The sequence below is a fragment of the Danio rerio genome, chromosome 5 (assembly GCF_052040795.2).
Source record: "Danio rerio strain M-AB ecotype USA chromosome 5, GRCz13ab, whole genome shotgun sequence".
NCBI lineage: Eukaryota > Metazoa > Chordata > Actinopteri > Cypriniformes > Danionidae > Danio > Danio rerio.
Window position 1 is genome coordinate 925,001 of NC_141025.1, and position 15,099 is coordinate 940,099.

Sequence of the window (15,099 nt, forward strand, 5' to 3'; positions counted from 1 at the left end):
CACACACACACTCAGCATCACAGCGGATCCGCTCTCTCTCTCACACACACACACACACACACACACACACACACACACCCGCACACACACACACACACACATACACACACACAGCATCTGCATAGTGGTTTCACCTATACTTTAATTCTTGACAGTCTTGAATTGCTTTAGAATGATCGTGTGTGTGTGTGTGTGTGTGAGTGTGTGTGTGTGTTGATCATGATCAGGTGTGTGTGTTCTCGTCCTCTTGACCTCAGACTGGAGGCTTTAAGTGATTAAAGATGTTCCAGTGAATTCCACAGCAGCACAATCAGATTATCAGGATTAAATGCTGAGGTCAGACCTGTGTGTGTGTGTGTGTGTGTGTGTGTGTGTGTGTGTGTGTGCTGCTTGTTGAATCTGTTGTTTAGTTTGTCACAGCACATCTCCAGCAGCAGAATCAGCTTTGATATTAACATCACAGTCGGCTTCTGTTGGACGTCTGACACACGCGCACAGTTAGAGCTGTTAGTGTGTGTGTGTGTGTGTGTGTGTGTGTGTGTGTGTGTGTGTGTATGTGTGTGTGAAAGAGACTGACAGATCAATAAGGTGACCGGATACACAGTAACCATGGTGACAGCTAATAAGGAGATGACCAGATATGGGAGAACACACACATACACACACACTCACTTTCACTCTCACACAAACAGGCGCACACACATGCTCTCACTCACACACACACACACACACACACACACACACATACACACACACACACACACACACACACACACACACACACACACACACACTCTCACTCTCAGACAGACAGGCACACACACTCGCTCTCACTCTCACTCTCACACACACACACACACACACACACACACACACACACACACACACACACACACACACACACTCACTCACTCCTATTTGGCTGTATATCATACGCTCTCTGAATAAGTGTGTGTTCCTCCTCTTGTGTGTGTGTGTGCTGTAATCTGTGTGCTGCGAGCGGCGGGTCGAACCCTCTGCTCTTCAATCACATCTTCAGCAGCGTCTCGGCGGATTCGCTTCATCTCCACATCTGTTTGTGTCTGTGTGTGTCTGTGTGTGTGTGTGTTTCTCTGTGAGATGAAGGACGTGATGGTGTTCCTCTGTTTCTAGTCAATCTGATGATCTCTGAGCTCTGTCAGCCAGTGTGTGTGTGTGTGTGTGTGTGTGTGTGTGTGTGTGTGTGTGGGAGAGTCTAGGTGTATGTTTGTGAGTCTATGTGTGTGTGTGTCAGTAGATATGTATAGAATATGTATTATATTAGGGCGGCACTGTGGCCTCACAGTAAGAAGGCCGCTGGTTTAAATCTCAGCTGGGTCAGTTGGTGTTTCTGTGTGGAGTTTGCATGTTCTCCCCGTGTTGGCGTGGGTTTCCTCCAGACACATGCGCTATAGGAGAATTGGTTTACTAAATTGGCCGTAGTGTATGAGTGTGTGTGTGTGTGTGTGTGTGTGTGTGTGTGTGTGTGTGTGAATGAGTATGTATAGATGTTTCCCAGTACGGGGTTGCATCCGCTGCAAAAAACATTTGCCAGGATAGTTGGTAGTTCATTCCACTGTGGTGCTCCTGAATAATAAAGGAATAAAACCAAGGAAAATTAATGAATGAATGGGGTCAGCACAGCGGAATGAACCAACTAACTATTCCAGGGATATGTTTTATGCAGCTGATGCCCTTCCAGTCACAACCCAGTACTGGGAAACACCCATACACACTCATTCACACACACATACACACATATACACTATGTCCAGTTTAGTTGATCAGTTCCCCTATAGCGCATGTGTTTGGACTGTGGGGGAAACCGGAGCACCAGGAGGAAACCCACGCCAACACGGTGAGAACATGCAAACTCCACACAGAAACACCAACTGACCCAGCCGAGACTCAAACCATCGACCTTCTTGCTGACCACTGAGCCACTGTGATGCCCTGAATGTACTATATTATATTAATATAGTTACATAAAATTAATAAAATATACAGTAAAGGAGAAATAAATGGCAGAAAACAGAAGACAAGATCTCTATAAAAATGATGCTTTAACAAGAAGAAAGAGTGTAGATGATTTAAATGAGGCAAATTAGTTCAGATTAAGCGTTTCCTATAGTGTGAATGGTGTAGAGTCTCTCTCTCTCTCTCTCTCTCTCTCTCTCTCTCTCTCTCTCTCTCTCTCTGTCTCCTGCTGTCTTGAATCCTGATGGGTGTTTTTCACTGTCTTCTGCTTCAGTGTGTCTATAAAGGCGTCTCCACCCTCCATCCTCCATCCTCCTTTTGTCTTTATGACACTGTATTTCCATCTCCGTATTGCAGATCAGCGGTGCGTGAGGAGCTGTGAAATCCACACGTCTGAGCTTCTGTCTGAAAAGCACGCTCGGTGTCGCTTGGTTTTAAACGCACTCTATATTCCCTCAATAGTGAACTGCAGTCAGTGTTTCTGGATTTAAAGAGCACCTATTGTGAAGAATCACCTTTATAAGGGGTGCAAACCCAGTAGTGTGTGTGTCAGCAGTGTGTGTTTATATCCAGCAGCTCTTTAATGCTCTACATGAATTAATTGTGTTAGTTGTTATCAGACTTGATGACTGAAACACTTTGATTGACATTCTCCTTTTGTATGCATCATCAGAGGGGGAAAGCCCTGCCCACTAGTGCCCATCTCTCCATCTCATTAACATAAACAGCAGCCCTGAGAGAGAAGCAGCCGTCTGTCCATTAGCTATTAGAGTCACACACACTTCTGTTTTACATCTGTCGCACAGCCGTCTGTAGCTCCGCCCTCTTCTGAAAAGAGCACAATCTCATTTGCATTTAAAGCGACAGTCACCAAAACACCACAATTAGGATCAAAACCTGGAGGGGTCAGTTTCAGAGAGCTGGAGAGCATTATCTGTGTGCTGTTTTTTAACTCAAACACACACACTCTGGAGACAGCAGAGACGCATTCACAGCTTGTAGAAAGCAGCATAATAGGTGCCCTTTAACAATATTCGTGATGTTTATGGTGAACATTGTTGTGTCAGGTTTAACAGATTTAGTTCTGCTTCATTTCACTGCTGTTGTCATCTTGTGTGAGCAGCGTCCTCTTATTGGAGCTGAAAGCGTGATCAGATTAGTCTAAATGTTGTGTAATAAGCGTGTGTGTGTGTTCATGCTGGGCGCTGGAGGATCGACTCCTCAGACTGACACACAGAATGAGCCGCCGCTCAGCAGGAGTCAATCAGCATCTGAATGACCCGCAGCGTTTCAGCTTCAGGATACCCCACAATTCAAGACGTGTTAATGCATATCTGTGAGGGAAACTGAAGCGTCCATCACAGCACCGGTTTACTTTCACTCACACACTGATTTCTCATGCATTTATTGTGTTGGTAGTGGATGGTTGGGGTTTCTCTGTGCTGTTCTCCTTACTCAACACATCTCTGTGCAGCATTGTTGTAATTTTTATTACTTTTATGGTTATTTTACTTTGAGTGTTTTTGGTTATGTTCAGCTCTTTGGTCAAAGCCAAACTGAAGTTAAGCGTGCTTAATAAATAAACTTTACTTACTGTACTTATCTGTCAGTAATGTCTGTGTTTCTCTGTGCTGAGCTGTCAGTAATGTGTGTTTCTCTGTGCTGATCTGTCAGTGACGCCTGTGTTTCTCTGTGCTGACCTGTCAGTAATGTGTGTTTCTCTCTGCTGAGCTGTCAATGATGCCTGTGTTTCTCTGTGCTGATCTGTCAGTAATGTGTGTTTCTCTGTGCTGATCTGTCAGTGATGCCTGTTTTCTCTGTGCTGATCTGCCAGTGATTCCTGTGTGTTTCTCTGTGCTGATCTGTCAGTGATGCCTGTTTTCTCTGTGCTGATCTGCCAGTGATTCCTGTGTGTTTCTCTGTGCTGATCTGTCAGTGATGCCTGTGTTTCTCTGTGCTGATCTGTCAGTAACGTCTGTTTATCTGTGCTGATCTGTCAGTAATGTGTGTTTCTCTGTGCTGATTTGTCAGTGATGCCTGTGTTTCTCTGTGCTGATCTGTCGGTAATGGCTGTGTTTCTCTGTGCTGATCTGTCAGTAGTGTGTGTTTATCTGTGCTGATCTGTCAATAATTTGTGTTTCTCTGTGCTGATTTGTCAATAGTTTGTGTTTCTCTGTGCTGATTTGTCAGTGATGCCTGTGTTTCTCTGTGCTGATCTGCCAGTGATTCCTGTGTGTTTCTCTGTGCTGATCTGTCAGTGATGCCTGTGTTTCTCTGTGCTGATCTGTCAGTGATGCCTGTGTTTCTCTGTGCTGATCTGTCAGTGATGCCTGTGTTTCTCTGTGCTGAGCTGTCAGTAATGCCTGTGTTTCTCTGTGCTGAGCTGTCAGTAATGTGTGTTTCTCTGTGCTGATCTGTCAGTGATGCCTGTGTTTCTCTGTGCTGATCTGTCAGTAATGTGTGTTTCTCTGTGCTGATCTGTCAGTGATGCCTGTGTTTCTCTGTGCTGATCTGTCAGTGATGCCTGTGTTTCTCTGTGCTGATCTGTCAGTAATGTGTGTTTCTCTGTGCTGATCTGTCAGTGATGCCTGTGTTTCTCTGTGCTGATCTGTCAGTAATGTGTGTTTCTCTGTGCTGATTTGTCAGTGATGCCTGTGTTTCTCTGTGCTGAATTTTCAGTAATGCCTGTGTTTCTCTGTGCTGATCTGTCAGTGATGCCTGTGTTTCTCTGTGCTGATCTGTCAGTAATGTGTGTTTCTCTGTGCTGATCTGTCAGTGATGCCTGTGTTTCTCTGTGCTGATTTGTCAGTAATGTGTGTTTCTCTGTGCTGATCTGTCAGTAATGTGTGTTTCTCTGTGCTGATCTGTCAGTGATGCCTGTGTTTCTCTGTGCTGATCTGTCAGTAATGTGTGTTTCTCTGTGCTGATCTGTCAGTGATGCCTGTGTTTCTCTGTGCTGATCTGTCAGTAATGTGTGTTTCTTTGTGCTGATCTGTCAGTAATGTGTGTTTCTCTGTGTTGATTTTTCAGTAATGCCTGTGTTTCTCTGTGCTGATCTGTCAGTAACATCTGTGTTTCTCTGTGCTGATCTGTCAGTAACATCTGTGTTTCTCTGTGCTGATCTGTCAGTGATGCCTGTGTTTCTCTGTGCTGATCTGTCAGTGATGCCTGTGTTTCGCTGTGCTGATCTGTCAGTAACATCTGTGTTTATCTGTGCTGATCTTTCAGTGATGCCTGTGTTTCTCTGTGTTGATTTTTCAGTAATGCCTGTGTTTCTCTGTGCTGATCTGTCAGTAATATGTGTTTCTCTGTGCTGATTTGTCAGTGATGCCTGTGTTTATCTGTGCTGATCTGTCAGTAGCGTGTGTTTCTCTGTGCTGATTTGTCAATAATTTGTGTTTCTCTGTGCTGATCTGTCAGTGATGCCTGTTAGTGATCTGTCAGTAATGCCTGTGTTTCTCTGTGCTGAGCTGTCAGTAATGCTTGTGCTTCTGTGTTGATCTGTTACAATGTGTGTTTCCTGTGCCAATGTAGTGATGCCTGTGTTTCTCTGTGCTGATCTGTCAGTAATGGCTGTGTTTCTCTGTGCTGATCTGTCAGTAGTGTGTGTTTATCTGTGCTGATCTGTCAATAATTTGTGTTTCTCTGTGCTGATTTGTCAATAGTTTGTGTTTCTCTGTGCTGATCTGTCAGTGATGCCTGTTTCTCTGTGGTGATCTGTCAGTGATGCCTGTGTTTCTCTGTGCTGATTTGTCAGTGATGCCTGTGTTTCTCTGTGCTGATCTGTCAGTGATGCCTGTGTTTCTCTGTGCTGATCTGTCAGTGATGCCTGTGTTTCTCTGTGCTGAGCTGTCAGTAATGCCTGTGTTTCTCTGTGCTGAGCTGTCAGTAATGTCTGTGTTTCTCTGTGCTGATCTGTCAGTGATGCCTGTGTTTCTCTGTGCTGATCTGTCAGTAATGTGTGTTTCTCTGTGTTGATCTGTCAGTAATGACTGTGTTTCTTTGTGCTAATATGTCAGTAATGACTGTGTTTCTCTGTGCTGAGCTGTCAGTAATGCCTTTGTTTCACTTTGCTGATCTGTTTATAATACTTGTGTTTCTCTGTGCTGATCTGTCAATAATGCTTGTGTTTCTGTGTTGATCTGTCACCAATGTGCTTCTCGGTGCTGATCTTTCAGTAATGTGTGTTTCATTGTGCAGATTTTTTTTTTGTAATTTCTAATATTAGAAATGCCTGGCATCGAAAGTCCATCATCACAGTGGTTCAGTTTTTTATTTATTTATTTATTTATTTTTAGTTGTTATTTTTCTATTATTATTCCCTCCAGAACTGTCTTGAGCATCTGTCTGCACTCCCAAGGTGCATCTCCTGCCTCTAAAAGCCACCTCACTGCGTTTTGTTTTCATTTTCTGAGGAGCAGCTCATTTATTAGAGGACTCAACTACATTTTTTTTCTTATATTTGCTTCAGTTTATCTGGAATGTATGATTTGTTTATCACTGTATGGAAATATAGTTTTTTTTTAAATGTTTTATGTGAGATTCCCCTTTCGCATACATTTAATTTGCCTCAGTGTGTATATTTGCAAGGTTAAAACACATGCACTATGGGTGAATTAGGTGAATTGGATGAACTGAATTGGCCGTAGTCTATGAGTGTGTGAATGAGGGTGTGTGTTGGTGTTTCCCCATGCTGGGTTGCTTCTGGAAGGGCATTCGCTGCGTTAACCATATGCTGGAGTAATTGGTGGTTCATTCCGCTGGGGCGCCCTCTGATGAATCAGGGACTGAGCTGAAGGGAAATGAATGCATGACTGGTGGTTTTATGTGTTATTCCTGTTTTGCGCATGAATCCCATCTTTAGATGTAAACCCACCTAATCCCGCATGTGTGTTTCTGTCTGCAGGTTTGGAGTCTCCGCGGGGGTTTGTGGATCTGCGGTTTGTGCTGCAGCCGCAGGACGTGGTGACGGTACGGGGTGGAGTTCTGCAGCTGGACTGCGATGCGCTGTCGGATCAGGGCGTCCCCAGCATCTCCTGGAAGAAAGATGGAGTTCTGTTGAGTGCAGTAGTGGACGAGCGCAGACGTCAGCTCTCTAATGGATCCCTGCTAGTGCAGAATGTGATGCATTCGAGACACCACCGGCCGGACGAGGGCTCCTACCAGTGTCTGGCCTCGCTGGAGGGCATCGGGGCCATCGTCAGCCGCACCGCACGCGTCACCGTCTCCGGTACCTATGCTTTTATTCTAAAAATCTGTCATTGCAATATTTCTTTTTTTAGTGATATGCAAGGCAAGGCAAGATTATGTATATAGCACATTTCATACACAATGGTAATTCAAAGTGCTTTACGTAAACATGTCTAATGTTGGAGCACATCTGATCATTTCTGGAAGCTGATTCCAGCAGTGAGGGGCATAGTGGCTAAAAGCTGATTCACCCTGCTTTGACTGAACTCTTGGAGTTTCTAGTGTATATGATCCTGTAGATATGAGTGATCTGTTGGGTTTGTATTCAGTGAGCATATCTGATATGTATTGAGCTCCTAGGCCATTTAGTGATTTATAGACAGGTAATAATACTTTAAAATGAGTGTAACTGGCAGCCAGTGTAAAGACCTGAAGACCGGTGTGATGTGCTCTTATTTTCTTGGTTCTGGTCAGAATCCTGGCCGCAGCGTTCTGGATGAGCTGCAACTGTCTGACTGTGTTTTTGGGAAGGCCAGTGAGGAGTCCATTACAGTAATCCACCCTGCTGCTGATAAAAGCATGAACAAGTTTCTCTGAGTCTTCACTGGAAACAAAGCATCTGATTCTTGCAATATTTTTGAGATGATAGTATGCTGATTTACTGACTGCTTTGACATGACTATTGAAACTCAGATCTGACTTCAGAGTCACACCAAGATTCTTGACCTTATTTTATGTTGTTTGACCCTTAGGCCGTACTCACACTTGGTACAGTTGCCTCGAACCGGGCCAAAGCACGCTTGTCCCCCCTCCCGCGCTCTCTAACTCAGTAGCACAGTGGAGATTTCTCTAGTTATATCGTGTCAGTGGTTTGATATGCAGTGACATGCAGTCAAATATTTCGCCAAACAGTCCTTAGGGATGCGGGGACACGCAGTCAGATATTTCACTGTACAGATCCGCCACTTTTGGCACTTATAAACAGTCATAAAGCTCTCGTGCTGCAAGAATGAGGAGGTCTGCTGTAGGTGCAGCTGTCATTAATAATCTACGGCAGTTTGCGTTCACTGAACAGTAAGAATGATTAATAAATCCATATCAAACAGTCCCTTAAAAGTCATGTCTCGCTTTCAGTTTCGGGCTTTGGCGGGTTTTGCACTCACACACAAGCGTACCGCGCCAAAGCCCAAGTGATCCGCGCTCAGGCACACCTCTTCCAACCGGGCCAGGGCCGGCCAAGTGAACCGTGTCTGAGCCTGATTCAGCGCATTCACACTTTTCAAACGATGCGGGAAACGGGCCTGGGCACGGTTCGGATAGCACACGCACTTAGTGCCAAGGTATGCATTCACCTTGAGAACCTTATCTCTGTTCCCAAACGCAATGACTTCAGTTTTCTCTTTGTTTAACTGAAGAAAGGTTTGACACATCCAACTGTTCATTTCATCAATGCACTGGCAGAGGGTGTCAATAAGGCTGAGGTCATCAGGCAGTAAGGGTTCGTACACACCTGGACGCTTTTCATTTGCGTTTATCATCAGTGTTTTTCGAGATGTTTTTCCGTATTCAAAACCAAGCGATTTTTACTGGCGTTTAGCAGAAGAGTATGTAAAATCACTCCTTGACGTTAGAGGGTGCTACACAGAATAAGAAAAAGACAGAGAAAGTTGACACGCTTGTTAAAGTTACTGGCAATTCCACGTTCATATCGCCTCTGGGCATCTTCTTCAATGTGCGCTCGCATTGACAGTTTTGCACTTGAGCACCTCCAAGTGCTGTTTACTGTAACTTCAGCAGCTTTGTGCACGTGAATAAAAGTGCCAGTCTGATTGGTAGAGAAGGTTTAGATGTGACACGACAAAACAAAAAAAACGAGCATGAGGCGTTTCTTTAAAAATGACGCTTTTACGCCTGGCGTTTTGCACGTTGGTGTGCACGATCACATTGACGCCCTTTATTTAGTCACGAGGCGTTAAATGTTGACGGAAAACTTGAGCACAAAGCATCTTGGTGTGCACAGACCTAAAGGCTATGTAGATCCGAGAGTCATCAACAAAGCTGTGGTAGGAGATTTGGTTGTTTCTTATTGTTTGGCTCAGTGGGAGCAATTGAAGCCGTCTTAAGTGTCTTTTTTCAACACATTTCTAAACATAATAGTTGTAATAACTCATTTCGTTCATTTAGTTTGATTGGGAGGATTTTGTACAATGCAAAAATACAATGCTTCTTTTACTCTGCCAACTATTCCAGCATATGTTTTGCACAGCGAACGCCCTTTCAACTGCAACCCAGTACTTGGAAACACCCATACACACTCATTCACATACACACTCATACACTACGGCCAGTGTAGTTGATCAGATCCCCTATAGCGCATGTTGGACTGTAACCGGAACACCCGGAGGAAACCCACGCCAACACGGGGAGAACATGCAAACTCCACACAGAAACACCAACTGACCCAGCTTAGACTCGAATCAGCGACCTTATTGCTCTGAGGCTTTCGTGCTAACCACTAAGCCACCGCGCCAGCCACACTCAACAAATATTGTCTTGTGTTCAGAAATAAAAAGTCAAAATGAAATAATAATTTAGTTTTTCCTTAAACAAGCGGAATAATGGTGAAGCAGAGTAATGTTATTTCAAATAAAAAATCAGATTGTTTTGCTTACACGATTGCAATATAACAACATTTGTAATGTGTTGTTCAGGAAAGTTCTCCAGAGAAATAAAATAGTTTGACTTTATCTGGACTTTTGCCAAACTTCCCCGCGGCTGGTTAATAACCGGCGCCAGGCTTCAGTGTGTGAGTCAGTAAACCTGACGCTTCTGAGCACCTGCTAATCAAATTAAAGATGTTTCATCACTTGACTTTTGGTTTGGACACACACACGTGCTGATAGCGCACACAAACACACTGGAGGAGGCTGAGATAATGTGATGACATTATATATTCACACCGCGCTTCATTACGACTGTGAGAGACTCATGTTGACTCTCATTAATGATGTGAGATATACAGTGGAGGAGTGTGTCACAACACACACACACACACACACACACACAGACACACACGCACACACACACACGCACGCACACGCACACACGCACACACACACACACACACACACACACACACACACACACACACACACACACACACACACACACACACACACACACACACACACACACGTTTGCTTCATGCATTTTGAATGTCCTGTTTCCATCACTGGCTCTCATAGTCAGAGTTTACTGTCGCTGCTCATCCTGCACTGAATGACTGCAGTGTGTGCAGAGCCCCGGCTATTATGTGAAGATAGCTGTGTAAGTGTGTGTGTGTGTGTGTGTGTGTGCGAGAGATGAAATAAAGCTGATTTAGCAGCTGGAGCTCAGTAACCTTCAGCAGGGCATTAAGCGCTGTGTTCTCCACCTGTGGACGGAGGCGTTCAGGCGTTCTGCTCTGTGTAAACGCTCTGGGAACCTCTGATAAACCCGAGCGCAGAGAGACGAGCCGCTCTGTGTTTAACCTGCCGGAGAGCGCAGCGTTTACAGCACAGTAATGAGAATCATCTGACAGACACGCGCTCGCTCTGTTCCTCTCAACATCTTCATCATTCCGGCTCCTCAACCCATGAAGATGATGCTGGAACTGTATTCTAGAATCTATACGACTCTGCTGAGTGCTGGACTCTGATTGGCTGCTGGTCACTCTCAGGTGTTTGGTTAATGTCAGATAAAGGCACAGCTAAAGTAGTTCCGGCAGGTTTAGAGCACATTACAGCTCCATATATCCCTCCGCTGAATAGTTTGAGTTATTTCACAGCTACAACAGTCAGACACCACAGCTGAGCTAAAGTTGCAGATCTGATTGGTCGCCTGTGTTGACCAGTCAAGTCAAGTCGAGCTCAGGCAGTTGCTAGAGTGTTCAGGGTGGTTGCTAGGGTATTGTAGGTAGTTATTTGACTGTTGCTAGGGATTTCTAGGTGATTTCTTGGCAGTTGCTAGGGTGTTTAGGGTAAGTACATGGTTGCATGTTCAGGGTGGTTGCTAGGGTATTGTAGGCGGTTGCTAGGCTGTTGCTAGGATGTTCATGGTGTATACAAGGGTGTGTTCTGGGTGATTGTTATGTGGTTGCTAGGGTGTTTTGGAGGATTCTTAGAGTATTTAAGGTGTTTGCAGGATGTTCTGTCTGATTAGGCATTTACTAATGTGCCCACAGTGTGTTCTGGGTAATTACAAGAGTGTTGTAGATGGTTGCTAGGGTGTTCTTGATGGTCACTTGGCAGTTTCTAGGGTGTTATAGGTGAATGTTAGCCAGTTGATAAGGTGTTCAGGATTGCAGAACATCCTAACAAGTTGTAGTTGCTAGGAAGTTTAGCATGGTTGCTAGGGTATTATATATGGTTGCTAAGCTGTTGCTAGAATGTTCAGGGTAGTTACAAGGGTGTTGTATATGGTTGCTAGGGTGTTCTGGATAATTTCTAGGTGGTTGTTAGCATGTTCTGGGTGGTTGTTCTTAAGCAGTTGCTAGGGTATTATGTATGATTTCTAATGTATTCAGGATAGTTGCTAGGCTGTTGCTAGGGTTTTCTATGATGTTACTAGGCCATTGCTATGGTGTTGAGGGTGATTACAAGGGTATTCAGGGTGGTTTCTATGGTGTTCTGGGTGATTGTTAGGCAGTTGGTAGGGTTTTCAGGGTGATTACAGGGGTTTTCATTAGGGTTGCTAGGGTGTTCTGGGTGGGTTACCGTCGTTAGCCAGTTGCTAGGGTGTTCAGGGAGATTATTATGGTATTTAAAGTGTTTGCAGGATGTTCTGGCTGATTAGGCATTTACTAATGTGTCCACTGCGATTACTACGTTTTCATGCAGGTTGCTAGGGTGTTCTGGGTAATTACAAGGGTGTTGTTGATGGTTGCTAGGATGTTCTTCGTGGTCACCTAGCAGTTCCCAGGCTGTTATAGGTGGTTAGCCAGTTGATAAGGTGTTCAGTAGGATTGCTAAGGTGTTCAGGGTGATTACAGAACATCCTAGCAAGCTGCAGGTGCTAGGGTGTTCTGGATGGTTTCTAGATGGTTGTTAGGATGTTCTTAAGCAGTTGCTAGGGTATTAAGTATGATGTACTAGTGTATTCGGGGTGGTTGCTAGGCTTTTGCTAGGGTTTTCTATGTGGTTACTAGGTCATTGCTATGGTGTTCTGGGTGATTGTTAGGCAGTTGGTAGGGTTTTCAGGGTAATTACTAGGGTTTTCATTAAGGTTGCTAGGGTGTTCCAGATGGTTGTTAGCCAGTTTTTATGCTATTCTGAGTGATTGCCAACCAATTGCTTGGGTGTTCAGAGTGGTTGTTAGCCAGTTGATAAGGGTGTTCAATGTGATTACTATGGCATTCCGGGTGGTTGCTACGGTGTTCTGGGTGATTGTTATGTAGTTGCTAGGGTGTTCACAGTGTTTACTAGGGTTTGTGTGCATGTTGCAACGGTGTTCTGAGTTATTTTTAGGCAGTTGCAAGGCTGTTTAGGGTGATTACTTTGGTTTTGTTGTGGTTGCTAGGGTGTTCTGGTTGGTTGTTAGCCTGTTGCTAGGGTGTTCTTGAGGGTTAGTAACCAGTTTCTAGGGTATTCAAGGGTGGTTGTTTGCCAGTTGCTACAGTGTTTTGGGTGGTTGTTAGCCAGTTGGTAGGGTGTTCAGTGTGATTACTTTGGTATTCAGGGTGGTTGCTAGGGTGTTCTGAGTGATTGTTATGTATTTGCTAGGGTGTTCATTGTGTTTACTAAAATTTTCATGCATGTTGCTGGGGTGTTATGGGTTATTTTCTAGGCAGTTGCAAGTGTGTTCAGGGTAATTACAAGGGTGCTGTAGATGGTTGCTAGGGTCTTCTAGATTGTTAGGCAGTTGATAAGGTGTTCAGGGTGGTTACAGAACATTTTCGCAAGTTGCAGTTGTTAGAGGGTGGTTCAGGGTGGTTGTTCAGGTTACTAGAGTATTATTGGTGGTTGCTAGGCTGTTGCTAGGATGTTTAGGATGGATACAAGAGTTATGTATATGGTTGCTAGGGTGTTTTGGATGGTTGCCAGGCAGTTATCAGGATGCTCTGGGTGGTTATTAAGCAGTTACTGGGGTGTTAGGGTGATTACTAGGGTATCCGGGGTGGTTACTAGGCTGTTGCTAGGATTTTTTATGTGGTTACCAGGCCACTGCTATGGTGTTCAGGGTGATTACAAGGGTATTCAAGGTGGTTGCTATGATGTTCCAGGTGATTTTTAGGCAGTTTCTAGGGTGTTCAGGGTGATTACTGGGGTATGTAAAGTGGCTGCAGGGTGTTCTGGGTAATTGTTTGGCAGTTATTAATGTGTTCTGGATGATTACTAGGGGTTTCATGCGGGTTGCTAGGGTGTTCTGGGTGATAGTTAGGCAGTTGCTAGGGTGTTAAGTGTGGTTGCTAGGGTATTCAGGGTGGTTGCTTGGATGAAAATGGAAGATGGAAACGGAGCTAGTGTGTGGTGTTTATGGTCTGCTGAAGCTCCTCCAGGGTCTGTCCTCCGCTGTCTTTCACACTGAATCAGATTACACGCGTGTCACACGCTTCACTCCGGCGTAATCCGGTTAGCGTCTGATCTGAGCGCGGCGCCTGTAATGAGCATTTGCAGATCAGATCAGCTGCTTAATCAGATAATTCCCACTAACCAGGCAGATGAGCTGCTGTGCTGTGGTTGAACTGGTTAATGAGTGCATATATAAACATTAAAGAGACGCTTCAACCAAAACTGAAGATGCTCTCAGCATTTACTCACTTTCTCAAATCTTTATGAGTTCACATGTTCGGAATCACTTTATTTTAATGATCTCATTAGATTATAAGTAGACTGTAAGGTTAGGAGTAGTGTAAGTTGACGTGTACTTGTTAAGTTTCTTCTAGTCAGTTAAATGTCTGTTAAAGGAGCAGAATCAGCAGATATGAAGCAGACAGTCTACTAATACTCAAATGCACCATCAAAATAAAGTGTTAACATATGTTCTGTTGAACACAAAAGAAAATCATTTGAAGAAAGCTGAAAACCTGTAACCATTGACTTGCATAGTAGGAAAACAATTACTATGAAGCCAATGTTTACAGGTTTCCAACTTTCTTGAAGCTATAAGAGGTTGACAGGAGGTTGCTAAGGTGTTACGTGGTAGTATTTATGGCACTGTTATGCAGAGGTGGGTGGAATAGCAATGATTTGTACTCGAGCAAAAGTAACTTTACGCTTTATTCTTACATATTTTAAGCACATGCAGTCTCAGGAATAAACGGAAGTACATTCAGGTTTTTCAATGCAACAGTGTTCATTCACCCCTCACAGATCTCTCTTTTACATTATTATTTTCTATAGGAAGCTCTACAGCTTTATATTTGTGCATATGAGCAATTTCATGCAAATGTCAACCTTGCCAAAAAAAAAAAAACTAGCCAAACTAGCAAAACCGTTTCTGCATTTTTTTGTGAAGGCTTGTATTTTACGGTGCTTTAAAAATACTCAAAATTGTTTCTATCAGTGTTTTTAAATAATTATATTTGATTTTCCAAAGTCACACAAGTGGCAATTTCACATGCGTAACATCCATAACGGAGAGATGTCACATACATAACCACACTTTTTCCTTATAAATGCAGAAATGTTCAATCAAATAAAAGCAGTTATGGTTGATCCATGAAGAGCAACTCTTCTCCTCTTGATTATCATTGTTTCTTTTGGGTTGTGCAGGTTAATTCACAGAATTTCTACAGAGTATATAAACTTGCAGACTTTTTTTTGTCACATCCGTAACGCATGTTTATTTTCTTCATGTAAAATATGAAAAATGTCTACAGACTGATATTTTTCTGCTCCCACAACTCTGTGGCTAGTTGTTTTAAAAAATATAACC

General features: G+C 43.8%; 1 protein-coding gene across 10 annotated transcripts in view; it reads left to right on the forward strand.

The window, feature by feature from the left end:
* The window catches only part of dcc (DCC netrin 1 receptor), a 418,185-nt gene that overhangs the window by 200,402 nt on the left and 202,684 nt on the right, over positions 1 to 15,099 (forward strand). For all 10 annotated transcript variants that reach the window (XM_087252692.1, XM_087252694.1, XM_087252686.1 and 7 more), the window contains 1 exon segment: positions 6,902 to 7,225. In XM_087252692.1, coding sequence (XP_087108818.1) covers positions 7,120 to 7,225 — 106 coding nt within the window. In that variant the 5' untranslated portion in view covers positions 6,902 to 7,119.